This window comes from Lytechinus pictus, chromosome 7 (genome assembly GCF_037042905.1).
Source record: "Lytechinus pictus isolate F3 Inbred chromosome 7, Lp3.0, whole genome shotgun sequence".
Lineage (NCBI taxonomy): Eukaryota > Metazoa > Echinodermata > Echinoidea > Temnopleuroida > Toxopneustidae > Lytechinus > Lytechinus pictus.
The window spans coordinates 2,871,840-2,891,312 of NC_087251.1; the positions used below are offsets into that span (position 1 = coordinate 2,871,840).

General features: G+C 34.4%; 1 protein-coding gene across 2 annotated transcripts; it reads left to right on the forward strand.

Annotated features, from left to right (window-relative positions):
- The first annotated feature begins 899 nt into the window (after positions 1-899).
- LOC129265152 (WD repeat-containing protein 20-like) lies at positions 900-12,781 on the forward strand. Of its 2 annotated transcripts, XR_008584919.2 has the most exons (5): positions 900-1,182; positions 4,350-4,535; positions 5,991-7,142; positions 8,744-8,834; positions 10,082-12,781. XR_008584919.2 is itself a non-coding variant. In XM_054903150.2 (4 exons), the coding sequence occupies exons 1-4, from the start codon at positions 937-939 to the stop codon at positions 10,121-10,123; spliced, it is 1,626 nt and encodes a 541-aa protein (XP_054759125.1). In that variant the 5' UTR covers positions 900-936; the 3' UTR covers positions 10,124-11,253. The 2 variants fall into 2 exon arrangements, 1 of the variants encoding a protein (XP_054759125.1); XM_054903150.2 differs by lacking the exon at positions 8,744-8,834 and having other exon boundaries at positions 10,082-11,253.
- Positions 12,782-19,473: the final 6,692 nt, after the last annotated feature.

Consider the following 19,473-nt stretch of genomic DNA (forward strand, 5'->3'; position numbering starts at 1 on the left):
AAAATATCCTTATAATCATGACACGGAATGCAAGTATGTCGGTATGTGGGCGAACTCTCCCCGCCTAACCGGCCAAGGTGGGGCAGGTTCGCCCTGCATCGAAAAAAATTCTTTATATGGCCCATTTTTGCCAAAACCGTATGCATGTCCTCGCCTAAAATAATATTAGGAATTAGGTAGATAGACCTTTATACATCCTAAAGCACGACCTTCCTGCTAAAGAAATTACGATTCTAGAAGATCGTGAAAAAAGGGGCGGACTCGCCCCGCTCTCCCCTATCGTATTTGAAACCTTTTAAGGTTCTTGAAAGAAGCAGACAATAATTATTAACAGTCCTTTAATACCATTATAATAAGAAACCCGTCGATCAGTCCCAATTGGTTCTTGATGGTGTAAACTTATAAGAACGTGACACGTGGGTAATCATCAAGACCTGCAAAATTTGTTGTTTTTTCCACACCATAACAAATCCAAACGTTGTATAAAGAACCTTGTAGAACCGAAAATAGTTCTAAAGGACTATTAAGAAAAATTTTGGATTCTTTAAGGAACCTTAATAAGAGTCCCATAAGAATATACAAGACAAGAGCTTCAAAATTCGGGAAAGAGTGTAGCCAAAGAAAACTTGCTTAATTGCAAAATTTCTCTAAAATGAGGGTTGGGGAATTCTGTGCATTAACACAATGTCAAATTTGCGATTCTTTCTCAATATGGGCCCCTTATGGGCCCGGAGATATATATGCCGATGTTGTCATTCTGCTATATGGGTTGGGGGAGGGGGTTAATAAACCCCAACCAGGATCGGAGTCTCTGCCGAGAGGGGCGTGTAGACCAAGACCAAACTGCTTGAATTAGCCGCCGCCCGTGCATATTATAGCCAGTGCAGCGCCACCGTGCGCCGCTCACATCCGGGATTCTGTTCAGCTTCCAAAAACATGGCGACTGCTGAAGGAGGAGGAAAAGACGAGGTGAAAACACAATTCACCACTCGAGAGGGGACTTATAAACTCATGACCTTGTCTGAGTATTCCAGACCTACCAGGCAACCGTACAGTGTCCAGTGCTGCCATCCCGTAAAAGTGTCATTTACCAGTATCAATGAGACTGGGGTGTGTAATGACAAGATATGTTTCAACGTTGGTCGAGAGCTTTACTTTTATCCATACAAGGGAGTGCGGAAGGTAAGTGGATGAGGGGAATCCGAGCGAGTGCGATCGCGAATGGCAGAATTCACAGAAGCAAGGCCTTATTTAAATGTTAGACAAGAATATTGGAGACTTTTTCTGGATTACCATAAAATAAGAAAACCAGCATGTACATGGCTGATAAGCGCATATAAAATCAAGACTAAACATGCAGGCCTAGTTTTTGCCATTATGGTAGATCTATAAAATTAAAAAGAAATAACCACCTTTTCGTTTTCTGGGATTTAAATAATTTCTGACATTTGACTCGTCCCCACCAGAGCCAGGCATGTGAGTTTATGATGTAAACAAGGCCAACATGGCCGGCTAAAAAAGGCTGGATGAAAAAAAATGCCCAAACAAAAAATCGAAATCAGAAAAAGAAAGGTGATAGTCTACTAGTACTACATGTAGTTTGTAGAGTTCTCCTATTTTTAATGGAAGTTTATTGTAATGCTAGACATTGGAAACATCTAGTCTTGAGGACTCCATAATGATGTTTTTTAAAAATATTTTGACATATATTTCTTCATCATGGAGTCTTGAATCCCTGTCCATATAGCCAGGCGGCTTCTAGAGAGTAAAAATAATTTACTAACGTAAGGTCACTCTCATGAAGCCAGGCCTTGTATCCCATAGACCCACACAATGGAAGCCAAAACCTGAAACTTTCACCCCCGACATTTCTACGCTCTCATTGTTATTTTTAAAACAAGAATTCATCAAAAAAATTAAAAAATATTGTGAAAAGACGGAAGAGACTTGCCCGATGTTTACGCCGCCATCTTGTTTCTTATTGTACTTCCCCATCGTTACGGACGCGAGCGTACTACTAATTATTTATAATCACGTATTAAATTTTAGTATTTGAAGGAGAACACATGTAAAATGAAGCCAAAGAATTTAGGGGAGTTGTGGAACACTTGTGAGGCCGTCTTTAATGCCATTCAAGCTCACATCAACCAACTGTATGACTCCCTCCTAAGACATATGGCAGACTGTTATCAAGGCCAAAAGGAAGTCACATCAGATGCTTTAGTGATTATTCCTGGTGTTGCAGTCAGCTTGATGTTGATACATGTCAGAATTTTTTCAGTAATTTTCTACCATTGTGCAAATTCATGTTGGCAACACCCCCTGGATTGACAAGACTAAAAAACCCAGGGACTTCATGTACATGAATGAGGAATAAACTTATAGAATGTCAACTTACTTTAGTGTTCTTTTTTATTCAAGCATTCAATTTCCATTATTTATTGATTTTGGGGAAATATGAACTTTTCTGTTGGAAATTCAGTTTTAAAAAAATTGTACCGGTAGTCATCTCTAACTTAGTTGCATGTACTCCAAATATGTATTTAGAACCTCAAGAGCTTAAATCATACTGTATAGTTTAATTGATTTACAGAAAATTGCATAATTTGTTGAAATTTTTTTTTTATAAATGTTTTGAAAAAAAAAAAAAGTTTTTTTTAAACAAATTTTTTTTATAATCACAACCTGATCAATCATAAGAAGCCAGAATGCATTGGACAGTGAAAATTATTAATATTATGCGAGTTTACTCTCCAAGTAGACTGAAAGCTTCAATCTGTTTTGTTGGTTCCCCTGGACAATGTCTTGCTAAACTACACCTCTTCCATAGACTGAAGTCATTCTTCCACTCTGTACAGGGAACCTATGATGCAAAATTAATAATTGATTTTACTGCTATTACAACTTTATTAAAACCAAATATAGGTCTATGAGGTGATATTTATGTGATCAATCATCAACCTTTCATCAGATATTCAACTTTGATTCAGAGTGCATATCAATTTCATGAGACCATTGAGGTATCCAAACTATCCATGATCAGACACCGTGCCACCGTTTTCTCATTATTCTCACAAAGCGATCGATCATCCTTGCTTCCTAAATTGAATCAACATTTAATAATAATGATAAGAAATCAGTGACCCAAGCTCTGATATTGAATGCCTAGGCCCCATCATGGTTGATTCCGACATTAAAACGTAATTCAGATTACAAATATTCGTTCCCTTCATCTTCTTAAAAAGATAGAACATTAATCTCTAAGTCTTACATGTAGCTTTGTCGTAGAATTCATAGAATATACATTTTATAAAGAAACTTTGAGGTGTAAAAATAGATGTATGATTATTATCCTTTTCGTCAAAAATACATAAGTCACATCCATGCCATTGAAGTGCCCAGCATGTTTTGAAGATTCGTTATATAAAATATCAATCTTAAAATAGTTGATGATTTACAGCATTTCGTCAAGAGTTTGAAGGTGCCATTATAACATATCTTCACGTTACAAAATCGTTATCTTATGAAGTATGGCATGTCATTTTCGGTATGAAAAACACAACCTTGCCCCATGTCTGCAAATTTTGCATGAGTATTCAGAGGTTATTAGAGACGTCTAGCATAAAATGCATGAAATTTATGATGATAGTTATGATTCTGATTATTTAGATGTAAGTATAGCTGCAGAGAACAAACTTAAATTTTAGACAGCAACATAAACTCATAGGCCTAAAAGGCTTCAAACTTAAAATATGTTGAAAAGGGCAATCTGAATTACAACTTTAAAAACCTGCAGAGAGGGCAAATTCAACATATATATCCATCAAGTCTTACTTGTGTACATGTACATGAGAATTGTTCAATGCCACTCATGTATTCTATTAACGTATCAGAATTATTCATTATGAAAAGTTTGTCAGTATCAAGTCGGCCCGTGATGTACATTGTATGTAACTACTGCAAGAATGTTTTTTTCAGATTTTCTGAATATCAATACCGGTATTATGTTTCTATCTTCGTATTCACAAATTAAAATTTGTACAAATGCTAGGTTCCCCTTTAAATTGCACACTGTGTGTCACTGTTTTGTTTTTGTTTTTTTATAGCAAAATAGATTTGTATGGAATTTGAGATTTTGTCATGAATATTGAAATATTGATGGACATGCTCCTTCTGAAGATGAATTGAAGGAAACTTTTGCATGGATGAATATTCATTTTGTAATCTTGCTTGTTTTTCATGTAGGCAAGCATTCAGTCTGTATAGTATGTACATCAGTCAGTGGAGCAAATAATTTCTTTAAAAATCTTATCTAACCATTGTCCAAACATAATGATTTGTATTTTCAGGCAGCTGATTTGACCAAGCCATTAGATAAGAGGACATACAAGGGAGGGACACTACCAACATGTCATGATTTCAACCAGCTCACTGCCAATGCTAAGGGTGTATCTGTTATTGTAGGCTTCTCAGCTGGCCAAGTTCAACTTATTGATCCCATCAGAAAAGATATTAGCAGGATATACAATGAAGAGGCAAGTCTTCTCTTGTTTTGTGTTCTAACATTACCAATGTTTAGGTTTTAGACTTGACATTAAACATTGATGTAATAGGTTCAGAAATAGATGTCAGACCAACATTATAATGCTGTTTTTGTAAGTTTTGGTGACCTGATTGTAGAACTTGAATTTCTTAATCTATATTTTGCCCGTATGTACCTATTTAATTAAAAGAGAGAACAATCTGTCAGCTGGGGCATGATACTTTGAATTCATTTTAACTACTTACATGTACCTGTAGTATGTAATGTTAGGGCCTATACAGACCTTCATTTTTGAGGAGCGCGATCGCGCTGGTGCTCCTACCGCTCTGCTTAAAAAAAAATAAGAACAAAATATCGCGCTCCTAAAAAAAAAAAAAAAAAAAAAACCTTCACAAAAAGTGGCTGAAATTTCACATTTTACATCTTTACATTCACGAAATAGGCATCTGTTTTCCATAATTTCTTGAAATTATTTTGATTTAGTTGGAAACTACCGAAAAAAAATGAAGAATATTCACCTGTTTCCCGACTCTGATTTGATTTTAAACTCGGTAAATATTGTAGTCCCATATGTAGACTTTCATGGTAACACCATGGAAGTCTACATGTGGGACTACAATATTTACCGAGTGTAAATCAGAGTCGGGGAAAGAGATGAAAACTCTTCATTTTTCTGATAGTTTTCAACTAAATCAAAATAATTTCAAGGAATTATGGAAATTAGATGGCTATTTCATGGATTTAAAGATGTAAAATGTGAAATTTAAGAAATTTTTTGTACAGTTTTTTTTTTTTTTTTTTTTTTTTAGCAGGAGCGCGATATTTTGTAAACGTATTGACCCAGGCCTAGTTTCACCACAGATTAATTAATAGCTACACAGCTATTGCATATATGATGTTAAGAAAAATCTACAATTTATCATACATTGTATTAAATATATTTGAGCTCCTCAAGGAGAGCGATTCTGAGGAGCTCAATTGAGCTCCTCAAAAAATTAGGAGAGCGATTTATTGAGCTCCTCGAAATTATAAACGTAAAGGACTGCCTATAAATGTACATGTAGTTGGGAATAAACCCTACTTAGAGGGAATATGCATTCTTTCTCTGTTTTATTGTATGAAGAGACAAAATTGCTTCTCTTATCTTTGTATTTGTCATCAGACTTACATGTACATGTAGGAGGTACATGTATATTCCCTTTTCAAAATATATTCTTTTAAAGTGAATTGCTGAGCAAGATACCCATGAAACTGATAAGTACACATTCTACACAAGCAACAGACTAAATAATGAAAGAAATCCCTGTGGTATTCTGACTCCAAATATAGACAAATATTGCATGTTTAGGCGTGTCAAGGTTGATGTGATTTTGATACTCGTCATAGTCCTCAGAACTAATTCCCTGTATTTTCTTTTTGTTTCTTTTTTAATCATTGTCATTTTCAGAGAATGATCGACAAAAGCAAAGTAATGTGCCTAAAGTGGGTTCCTGGAACCGAGCACATGTTCATTGCATCACATCAGAGTGGATTTATGTATGTATACAATGAGACTGTAGTACCAGTGAACACACCTCCTCACTACCAGCTTGTAAAGCAGGGAGAAGGATATGCTGTCTTCACATGTAAGAGTAAAATGCCAAGGAACCCCGTCTACAGATGGGCAGTTGGTGAGGGTTCTGCCAATGAGTTTGCCTTTTCTCCAGATGCTAATTATTTAGCATGTGTTTCACAGGATGGTTTCCTCCGAGTGTTCAACTATGACACAATGGAACTCCATGGGATGATGAAGAGTTACTTTGGTGGTTTGATATGTGTTTGTTGGAGTCCTGATGGAAAGTACATTGTAGTAGGTGGAGAGGATGATCTTGTTACTGTATGGTCATTCTTTGAACAAAGGGTCATAGCGAGGGGTAGGGGTCATAGTTCTTGGGTCAGTGTAGTGACCTTTGATCACTATACGACAGGGATGATGAATGTGGATGGCACAGACTTTGGTAGCGATGATGACTTTGGTTCTCAGAATAATGACATGAGTAATAACAGGGAACGTTCATTCAGCAACTACTCAAGAAACTCTATACGCAGTACAAGTGACCTCCCTCCACCACACCTATACAGGTTTGGCTCTATCGGTCAAGATACTCAGTTGTGCCTATGGGAACTTACAGAGGACATGATCCAACAGTTCCAACCCCCTGCAAGAACTCGCACCAACACTCAGCTGTCTGCATCCCATTGCAATAACATCTCACACAAAAGCAATGCCAGCTCTAACCATCCTGATGGAACCCACTCAAAGTTCTCTACTCTTTCGTTGTCAGACAAACACAAGGAGAAGAACAAGAAGGACAGTGTATCAAGTAAGAGTAGCGTGCATTCACATTTGAATAAGATGCACCTGAGGATCTTTGAGGAAGCATCAAAAGCTATTGGTACTCAGCTATGTCCAAGGTTGGATGAAGTTCTCACATTAGAACCAATTGTGGCTAAAAAGGTTGCACATGAGAGACTCACTTCATTGCTCTTCAGAGAAGACTGTCTTGTAACAGCGTGTCAAGAAGGGTTTGTCAGTACATGGGCTAGGCCAGGGAAAGTGGTAAGTATTTTTTTTAAAGTCATTTTTATATCTGTTGGCAAATCTTATCTAAAAAAGTTTGGTGAACAGACCTTTTTCCTCTGCAAGAAGACGTAAGGTGAAGGTTGGGATTTGGTAAGGTTGTACATTTATTTTATGTAGATTTTCTATCGGAACAGTTTGTTGCCAGAGCAAATATTGTATGAGCCATACTATGTGAGCAAAACAAATAGTCTTTGTCATTTTGTTCATTTCCCTTTGGCTCGAATCTAATGTAAAATTTTTGTTGAATTAAATTACTCTATAAAAAAAACAAGGACAAAAGTTGCAAACATGGATCAATGCGTTTCTAATACAAGTTAAAATATTCAGTAGAGTACATGCAAACAATTACAAGTGCAGTAAAATACTCAAAAACATATGATATAGAAGGAGGATGAGACTGGGGTAACAAAATGGAAAGAAATAACCCTCCTTTTGTAAATGAAAAATGAGATTCCCAAATCCACCCATGCAAAGATTTTATAGGCAAACAAATGTACCTACAGAGCTACAAAATCTATCAAAATGAAACTTTTCATGGAAAACTTTTATCGGAAGATTTTAAGAGAACTTATCATTTGAAATGTAGCTGTTGTTTTAAAATGTAATTTTGTAGGGATGAATTGCATGCCAGCCTCACCCTTTCCTTCTCACTCCCTTACTCTGAAACTTCAGTCAGTTTTTATCATGAGCTTAATCTTTAATTTTTTTCTTGTACTGCAGTCACATTTGCACCTCAAATATTGATCTATACAGGCTCTCATGTATTTTTTGTTAAACATTACTCTAAAGATAATGGTACATTCTCATAATATTTCTATTCTGTTTCCATGTTGCTCCTCCATTCCCTGCATTGCCATTCTTTGTATAATCCCCTTCCTCGATTTTAAAATCCCTTGTTAATGCTTTACTTTCCCTAATTACTTAAAATTTTTCCCACTCTACCCCATCTATTCACTTATCGACCCCTGTTTTTTTATTCCCCTTATTTCCTCATTCCCTTCATTTCTCTGTTTGCTTCATGTGCCTTTACATTTATTTATCCCTTATTATATTCCCCAACCCTCTCCCCTCCCTCTTATTACTTCTTCCACCCATACCTTTCATTCCATTCATGCACTATTTCCCTCTTCTCTATTTTTTTCTATTTGTATACTTCATCTCCCCATTTTTTTTCACTATTCTTTGTATTTATCTATCCACCCCATCTATGTTATCCTTTATTTACATGTATCTCCTTGCTCTATTCCACCCATCACTTTCATCATCCTTCATCAACATTCCCTTCCTTCCTCCTTTCTTAAATATTTGCCTTGGTCATATACTGTATCACATGCAATATTTCTCCTAATATTCCACTACATTTTGATAATTATCATTGTTTGATTTATACCCTTTTGTTCATTCTCATCCTTTCCCTATTCTCTATCTCAATTTCCCCCTCTTTGATTTTTTATCTTCCAAATATCCCCCTCCTTGATTTCTTATAAAATGTATCCCTGTCACCCCATTCCTATATATTTTTTTTCTGTTCTTCATCCCCTGTCCATCCGTTTTGTCCCCTCCGTCTTGCACCACAGGGTCTGAGTGGTACTTCAAGAGAGTTATTGTCACGGTGAATGTTTCGTCATTGTCAGTCAGTCAGTCATTGCCTGAGCCTAGTTCAAACCAGTTAGTGCTTGCTTTATTTACCTCTTCATGGCTTCATGTTATTATGTTATTATTTTGTGCCTGTTCTTAAGTTAAGTAGTAAAAAGATATAATTGTGAAAAAGAAGAAAAATTGGATGGTGAATGATTGAAGAAAAAATGGGACAGGGTAAAGTTTGGATGTTTGATGTCCTAGATCACTTATTTTCAACATTTAAAGCAACCTCAGTTTTCCTTACAAAGGTTATGCGCATTAGAAGCGAAGGTCCACATTAAAATGTTTTACCAATATTTTGCTATGATATGATGGTATCACTTTTTGAAAATTTATTTTCAGTTTAATAATTCTTTAACCACGGTTTTTCATTTCAATTTTCATTTCATTTTCAATGATATAAACAATGACAACAAGAAAATATCAGAGAGAAATAATTTCAAAAGAAAAAAAAAAATTACCGAACGATACAAATGGATGTTAATAAGTGGAATACATTGTTCACTATTCTTGGAGATCATTATGGGAATTTAAAAAAAAATATTACTTTTGGCACCCCCAGTGGGTCTACTATTTGTTGGGTCAAAACTTTTGTACTGTAGTTGCCTTTCTCTTCTGAAAGGGAGCCAACTATCTAGGTACCGTACATGTAATTGCACACTCCTGCACCATTTCGATGAATATGTGACATCATTCTCCAGTTCACACAATTAAGTGAATCATTTTCATGTAACTGCGTGAGAAGCAAGATTTTGTACACATGCTCGTCAAGTGACCTTTGGCCCATTTTGTCCTAGATTTATATGCTGAAAACCTTTCAGTTATTTCCTGCCTGTTCTAAAAGCAGCTCTGAATTAGTGCAAATTAACTCTGATCTGACCCTTTCAGCAATTCAAAATTTGTAATGATATACATGTAAGACTTGTAAATACTTATATTCAGCTATTAAAATGTATGAATAAACTAATTTTCACAAAGTTTGGATCCTGACTATGTCATATAGTGGTGAATTTCATACCATATATTGTAAATGTTAAATTAGATGTACAATATTAGGTACATGTACAAGTGCTGATGTGTGCTCATGATAGATGTATATTTTATTTATCTCACATGAATGAATAAAATTTGTTTGAAATATGTTGTCTTTACATGTACATTTCCAAAAATTAGTGCAGACTTTGATGATTTTGAAATTACAGTACATGTATTATATTGATTTAAACAGTTTTTACCTGAATCTCCCATCCTCTTTCCTTATTTCTCTTATCCAGGGAATGACTCAGCAAGTAACAATGGGAGGCACAGTGGTATGAAATTAGCACCTTGGTTCAAAGCTTTGTCAGACCTGCATCCACTGCTCTTATTCTTCTATTACTGTACTACTTATGTGTAAGGCAATATCTGTGATCATGTACATTTAAATTAATGTGTGTTCATCCTGGGCGAATAATCTATTATTCACTTGCTGTCCTTATTGCCACTGCAGATTGTTGAACAAATATATTAAAGTCATATTTGACTTTGACCTATGCTATTTCATCGAGTGAAAAAGTCCCCCTTAATTGTTTTTAATTTTATAATAAGAATGATAACCCATAAAATGAGTTGCTAAATGTTGTCATAGCATGTGTTTGTGTTTTCTATCAGGTAAAAATCAGGCTTTTCTTATCCTAATATGATTTGTATCCTATGTAATTATTGCTGATTTTAAGCACAAGCAGGTGTATTCACAATTGGCATTTCTCAGAAAGGGACGGTTTGTCGGTAATCATAAATGGATAATCAATTCTAAACTTGTCATTATAAATGCATTTTTGATTTGATCAATATTGCAACACAAAGACAAAATCTCATTAAAAAACATGAGCATGAACTTGACCTCTACTCCTAACATAAACAACAACAATTGAAAGTATTTACCTAGTATCTGAAATGAGCTATGATTATGAAATAAGATTCTAGTATTTTTAGTTGTAAATATGTGGAACATGGAATGCAGGAGACCGCCATCATTTAGCATGAGCCTGAAACAACAAAGTATCAACAGTACTACATGGAATGGAACTGCGCTTATGCAAGCACACACTACATGCTTATACATCCTTCTAGCTGAGGCAGGTTACCAATAGGCAAAGTCATGTCTTCCCTGTAGAAATCATGCAGGCTTCTTTCATTTCTAATCCTCCCAATCATTATTAATAGTCAGTACAATGTGGAAAGCTACAGTGAAAGGCTTTAAAATTCTAAGACACTATTTGTTTCCCTGCTTGTTTTGTTTTATGAATATGAGGATGAACAGATATATATGCTTGCTAGATTTCTTCACAAAAAATTGTGGCTTTGACTTTTGATGCGTAATAGCCATCCCTAGTGAGTTCTACAGATAAATCAAATCTCAGAAAAATTTGTATGTTTTGCAAAAACATGGTATGGCTGCATTGTCAACATTAAAGAAGATAAATAACTTTATCTGTGGGTGATTATTATGATTTTATTGGTTCTTATGTAATGAAACTTAAACATAAAAGTTGCCAAATATCATGTGTAATGTGAAAAGATTTTAGGCCTTAACTTTAAAGATATCATTATAGGTCAACTATTACTGTTGTAAATATCCAATCAATGAGTAAAATTTTCCCATTATATTTTAGATATGGGATTTCTCGAATTTAAGAACTTCCTGATTCATGATTTTTTTTACATTTATTGTAAGAAGTTAAAAAATACAAAATTTACCAGTAATTTCCAAAGGTTTTTTTCTTTTTCTATGAAGCTTGTACATGTACATAAGGATTTACTAATATTATATATCATGTCCCAGAATTTCAAGTCAATTTTGAAATAGAGACAATGCGATGGATCTTTTACCCCAATTTTCATAGTATTTGTAAAACATAGTTAAATTTAATTTTAGCTCTTGCATAAAGAGTTTCAAATACTGAAGAATCTTGAGATATTTTTGTATTAGAAAATTAATGGGATGGATGTTTTCTCCGTCTTAATGAGGTTATTTCTTGGTATCTTCAAGCTCATATTACCATTCTATCATGAGTATGAGTATTGGTCTATCTCTTGGGTACGTCATTTCCCATGCTATCCAATTATGGAAAAATTCAAAGTCTATAAGAAAAAGGTAAATGACCTTGGCTATAATGGTTCACATGGACTAAAGTATTTGTGAAAAGTATGGTGAAAATGACATTGACTTCATTTGAACTGCAGAACATCCTTAAAATGATAATTCAAACTCACTTATTTATTGAACATTCCATTAAGGTGTCAAGAATGTTCGAACACAGCATATGGATATAACAACTTTTTTGTCTGTATCACAAAAGTGTGATAGGTTTGTAACTTTTACAAAAGAACTTTTTAAAGAAGTGATTATTTTCATTTATTATCATAGGCGCCACTTTTGAACTAACTTGGTTGTATCAGAAAGGGGGGTGATGGTAATGTCATAAGGTCATTAAGAGGTTGCATCTTGTCAATAATTCATAGATCCTTTGGATAAATCAGAACTAACCTGAAAAGGACTTGGAGGGGGGGGGGGCAAGATAGTCCCTCTTGATATTTTACCAGAATGCACAAGGTTACAGTCAGCAAATATAACTTTTTTTTCTATATTGAGGTCTCCTGCAATTTTAAGACCAAATTTGTGACATAATGGGTATAGCTTTGCATTACCTTGTGACTAAGGCAAATATATATGCAGAAAATGGCAGGGGGGATGTACAAAATCACTGGAAGATGATATTGTTGATAATGTGATTTTCATTCTAATTTGTCTGCTTGATTTATTAAGGATTAAATATACTTTTTGAATATGTGTAATGATTTCCACTGGAAAAGCAATGAAAAACAAAAGATAGAAAACTACAAAATCAGGAAAAACTATAAATACACAGAAATGTTAAAGATGATTTTGGTATAGCCACATTTTTTGTTGGAAAATCTTTCTATAAGATGTGAAAAATGATATTTTAAAAAAAATTTAAGTGAGGTGTGCATGCCAAATTTTGGCATGGATGCATGGATAGCAGAATAGATATATGGATCAGAAAAGCCCCCCCCCCCTCCCCACCATCCTTATATCTAATCTAGCCAATTAATTTTAGGGTTAAAATTTGGTTCATTCATGCATTTTAAAAGGTTGTTGACAAGTATAGTTCAGTTTAAAGTTTCAAATCTATGAATTCAAATACATAATTTTCATACAATAAAATCAAATTGAAATAGTATGTAATGTCATTTACATATCACTTGTATTATACATATCAAACCATTTTGTGAATTAAGCAACAATTGTCATAACTCTATCATTTTACAACATGGTCATCACACCCTTTGCTACTTGTATCCCTTTTTTATATGTCCAGCAGCATTACAGTGTCTTTGTTCTGTATATTTTTTCATGAGCCAATTATAATTTTGTGCTCCTTTTGGGCAGGGATTGGGTCTACATTACACAAGCAATGCTTTTAGTAGACCCTCCATTTTCGCCCAGGTATCTAAACTTGTGTTTTTCAATGTATTGTACGTATTTACCAAGGGTTGTTTACAATGTATGTATACATGTATCTGTAATTCAAGTATGTATTATGCCTTTTCTGTTTTCTGTTGGAAATGTTTGAATATACATTTGAATTTGAATAAATTTCATTGATAAATGATTTCAAATTGAAAAAGGGTGGTGATTTTAAATTTTGGTCATAACAATGTTTAAAAAAAATTGGTGTGAGGGAGTGCATTGTGGTGAAACATGAACCAAATGCAGAATATGTTGACCCTTGTTACTTAAAAGTTTTTTTTATTTTTATTGAAACACATACCTTCACATTTTTTCATTGAAAAGTTTCACTATTATAGAATTACTCTTTTTGTTGTGTTGAGATATAATGGAATCATTTGGCATAGTTCATTTGCTACATGTAATGTATATTTTTTTAATATTCTTTTTTGTTCTTTTCATTGCTTTACTTGTTGATCCAAAAGTGTGAATATTGCCATTACAAATAATGTAAGTCTCTTTTTTTATGCTTTGTTGCTGGGTCGTCTGTCCATTCATCCCGTTCTCATGAACAGTTATAACAGTTTGATGGATCAAATTCAAACTTACTGTAGTGTGAATCAGGTCCTTAGAGTCATGAGTTTAAGATTAAGGACACAGAGGTCATTGTATTTATGAAAGTGACTGCTAATTCTTGCAATGAATGAAGATCCCTTCAACTTAAATATTACTCAATCAATTATATGGCAGTGACAATCATCTCTTCAGATATTGGGTTATGAAGTTCAAATGTCATTATATACAGTAAATGAAAATAGCTTGCTCTCACGATAGACAAGAAAACTGTAGGATGGAATCATTTCAAAGTTGGCTCATGTTTGTTGGCCTTTTCAAGTGAATTGATCCGATAGTTTTTTTTTTTTTTTTTTTTGGGGGGGTGGTCACCGAGTCAAAGGTTCTGTGTGTTATGGCTTGTCAAATTTAATTATATATCCGATAGATAGATCAGAGTTTAACCTTTTTTTTCTCGAAATCATATGGGAGTGATTTAATTAAAGATTATCAAAGTTTTTGAAAATTTTAGAAGTGTGCAATATATATTCCTGATTTGGTAATGGCAGAGGCGTAATTTGCAGTCTGAGAATCCAAGTTTATTTCATGAAAGACTTGTAGTCATTTTTAATATATGTTATTCATTAAGACCTTCCAGAGAAGAGTATATGGACCAATATGCAATCTCATTGACTATAATTATTGATTGTTTATGGTAAGATTTAGAAATTGTTGTGATGACGTACCAAGAAGAAGAATGTTTATTTGGTTTATCTTTATATGATCTAAATTTGTTGAAGTTCCATAAGACAATGATGTAGATACTGTAAGTAGTTTTAAATATGATTTTATGAATTGGCATTTCCTCATGTCTGAGATTAAATTATATTAATTCTGTCTTTCACATCATTAGGGCCATACCCAACAAACTTAATTATCTAACAAGTTTATTTCAATCCTACAGCATTAAATCATAATTAATATTTGATTTTAAGTCAAATTAAAACACAATCTGAACTGGTCAACCAAAAAATATTTGTTGCAAAAGACTGGAATCCAAGATGGCATTTAACATGCCCCCCTCCCATTTTAGGTTCATTCAATGTAAACAAGTTATTAAAAAAAAATAGAATTGAAAATACTGAAATCTAGATTATGGAGCAAAATTTTTTTTTTAATAACCCCCCCTCAAAAAAATAATGGAATCATTAAATCAGATGAATTATGATGAATAAATCATCAGAAGTGGAATTGACTTGTTCTTCTAGAAAACTTGATTAATATGCACTGTACTTAACATTTTGGAAAATGTCATAACGCAAGAACACAATTTAAATTACAAGGTCCCACACTTTTTAATGCATGTGTGAAGTCCAATAACTGCAAAGCATTATCCACCAGTGTGCATGCTGTGATATGTGATTGCAGTAAAAATGAAAAAAAAAATGCTTAACATGGTTTTTCAAATGAAGAAAAAATGCAATTAGATGACCATTAAATCAACTTATATGTACTAATCCATGGCTAAGTTAAGGCTTCGTATGAGCAATATTGCTCTTTATGCTAATATGTTCTTGAATGAACATGTTTTTCATTATTTTACTTTTATCTGTAAAGCATATAGGTATCAGGCAAGCATCTTTTGTGTAAATGACACTATATGTAAAATGTTTTTAAAGATTTTAGTTCAACATATCTATTTTAAGCATTTCTATAGTACATAGATTATGTTCAAAATCTATTCTGACTACATTATATAATGTCTTTTAGAAAAAATTGTGTAGCATCACAAGACATTTAGCTTTCTATCACCTTTCCGGTATCCCGGGGGGGCCACTTACATTGACGAGTGGATACCATGTGCGACCAAAAAAACACGTAAAAAGGATGTCTTTTTCAAGATAGGGCACGTTACGTACGTAACGTGATAAGGGTGTCAAAAACACAAAAATATTGAAAAAAGGGTATCTATTTCGCTCGGAAAAATATATGTGTTTAGGGTCAAATATGCGGGGATGATAAAAAAAAATCAAAATGTTTTATAAAGGATGTCCTTTTTGCCCCAACACTGCGTGTTTAGAGTCCGATTTGCGCGAGGTGTGGAAGGTGGGGCCGTACTAAACCAAAATAATGGTGTCTAAAGGTAAAACCGACGACCGATGGACGCGTGACATAACAATAAAATATCTCTGTACTTGTTTAGGGGTTCATTTCAGGGAATACTTGCTAAGAGTGTCGTTGTGTTTCCAATACTTGTTAAGGGGTGCATTTTCAGAATATGGAAAATACATCGCTGTACTTGTTTAGGGGCTCAGTTCTGGGAATACTTTCCAATAGTATTTGTTTCCAATACTTGTTAAGGGTAGGGTTATACACGCCAATACTTGTTCAGGGGTGCATTTTTAGAATATGGAAAATACGTGTTAAGGGTGCTTTTCAAGACCCCGTGGTCGCGCATGGTATCCACTCGTCAATGGAAGTGGCCCCCCCCGGGTCCGGTATCCATTGTTTCATATATTTCATTGGTATTGTAGGGACTGGTTTTGGTAGTAGGCCACTTTGTATTCTTGAAATAACCCAAAACATTGGAAAAGGGTTCAAGAAAATATTGCATTTCTATATTTGTAGCCATACAGTATAATTAACATTTGATGCAACTATTTTCTATATGTATTTAAAAAAAAAGAAAGGTCTATTAAATTATGCATGATATATTCTATATATCTTGTGTCTGTCTTATGCTCTGATCAATGCCTTTATAGGTGATAGTCAAGTGATATAGATTACATTACTTTAGGATAAATTTCTTATCATTTATTTATTATCCTATTTTGATCAAATTTTTCATTGTCTCTTTGTTGAATGTTTTCAATAATCGTGCATAATAAAAAAAATGATTTTGAAATCTATGAATACATTCATACTGTAAATATTTACAGGCATATATATGTATGTACATGTACTGTATGTATATACATATATATATATTATAATACCAAAATATTAATAAAGATTACTGAACAAGGATCAATAATGTATACATTCATTTCTTTTCTGTGTTTTCGAAAATTAGTTTAAAATTAAAGGTCAAGCACACCCCAGATATTATGAATAAATATAGAAAAATCAAACTAGCATAATGCTGAAAAAAAAAAATCAAATGTAATATAAGAAAGTTATGACATTTAAAATTTCTGCTTATTTTTAACAAAACAGTGACATGCAAATGAGACAGTCAATGTCCTTCACTCACTATTTCTTTGTTTTTTATTGTTTGAATTACACAATATTTCGTTTTTTCACTGATTTGACAATAAGGACCAACTTGACTGAACTATAATAGTATTAAACAATGCTAATTCCACATGTTCAGGGAGGAATTAATCATTGTTTCACTTGACAATGAGGAGAAAATTCGATTAAAATACAAAAGAAACAGTGAATGGATGATGTCATCTGTCTCCTCATTTGCATACTGACCAGGATGTGCATAATGAGAACTGTTTATATGAAATTAAGCAATAATTTAAAATGTCAACTTTTTTATTTTACATCCGATTTTGATGAAATTTTCAGTTGTGCTTGTTGGATTTTTCTTTTTTTTAATTTAAATCAACTTATTGTTGGGGTGGACTTGTCCTTTAAATGAAACTAGAGTTTTTAAAGATACATGTATTTTAACATAAAAAAATAAAAATATTCCTTAAACAGAAAGAGACCCCAAAAGAGAATATCGTACATGAATATTTTTACTAGTTCATGTAGGTAAAACTACCTTGAGAAAAAAAATACATAAAAACATTTGTGGGTGAGGGTAAATTTACAAAGGAGATTTTGATATCTGCTAAAGACAAAGGTAGAAGGGAACAAATTATGTACAAAAGGGTGGAGAGAGGAGATGACAAAGAATAAAATAAAAAAAAGCCCCATGTAGGGGGCATTGCAAGAAAGAAAAAGTGAAAAAATAATTGAAAAGAGAAAATAAAGTGGGCGAATAAATGGAGAAGTAGAGAGCGGCCAGCCTGGAAGGGGTAGTCTACGGTGCTAAGAAAAAAAATTACTTAATGGGTCATGATATCATACTATATATACACTCCCCTCCAAAAGTTTGGGAACACCTGCCTTCAGTGTGTGTTTTTCGAACTTTGGTAAACTTTACTGAGGTTAAGCCTCATAGTACAGCTGTATTTTTATTTTAAAGTGAAGGCTACACACCAGTGTACATTTTATCATTGATTCAAACAAATTCAAAGCTCTTAAGGGACGTGCAGCTGCCAAAGAGGGCAGGCTACCAGTCAAGATGGCATTCTCTAAAAAATACTTATTTCTTTTAACATTGTTCTGTTTGGGGTTCTTTTCTGAAATTCTTCCCATTATTTTGTGAATGTTTCAGCAGATGTCCTCAGAATTTGTTACTCAGTATTGTTCATAAGACAGTTAATTTATGGAAATCTGCATCTTTATCCTGGAAAACATCTGAACTTGACAAATGCCTAATCCTTCTTTAAAGAAAATACATGGAAGTGGAGTAGACATCAGTGCAATTTGAAATTCATGAATTCAAAAGTTATTCAAAGTTTTTTACACTTATTCCAGTGCACCTTCACTCATTTTGCCTATTCAGTTTTCTTAGTCAGAAGTCAGTCACAAAATTAAAATGGCTAAGACAAGACAGCTTTGTTTGGAAACACGTCAGTCAATTGTAGTTTTGAGGAAAGAAGGCTACTCCGTGCAAGAAATAGCCATGAAACTCAAGATCAGTATCCATGCGGCTCACTACAGCCTGAAACGCAAAGAGGCCACTGGGTCTAATGGGAACAGGAGACGAAGTGGTAGGCCAAAAACAACATCTCCTGCTGAAGATAAATACATTCGGGTGAGCAGTCTGCGCAACCGTTGTCTGACTTGCCCACAAATTACAGCTGACCTCAACAACACCCGTGAGATGCCTGTATGTTCTTCAACTGTTAGAAGACGTCTCTGTGGAGCAGGGCTGATGGGCTGTGTAACTTCAAGGAAACCACTCCTCAAAGAAAAGAACCGGAAGAAAAGGCTTGCTTGGGCTAGGAAGCATAAAGACTGGTCTTTGGAGCAGTGGCAGAAGGTTCTTTGGTCTGATGAATCAAAGTTCGAGGTGTTTGGCAGCAAGCAACGTACCTATGTGAGACGGCGAAAGAGAGAAAAGATGCTACCCCGGTGCATCAAGCCAACTGTGAAACATGGTGGTGGTAATGTCATGGTTTGGGGTTGCTTTGGTGCAGGAAAGGTAGGCAGCTTGCACAGAGTAGAGGGTATCCTCAACCAGCATGGCTATCATTCAATCCTACAGTGGAAGGCCATCCCTTCAGGGAAACGCCTGATCAGAGAAGGATTTGTTTTCCAGCAGGACAATGACCCAAAACACATGTCAAGACTATGCAAAGACTACTTGAAGAAAAAGGAAGAGAAGCAAGTCCTGGAAATCATGGATTGGCCACCCCAGTCCCCAGATCTCAATCCCATCGAGTATTCCATCAAATTTTCCATATCAGTGAAACACTGAGTATTGTTTAATTTTATTTGTGTGTCTGACTTCTGACTAGGAAAAGGAAAAATGAATGA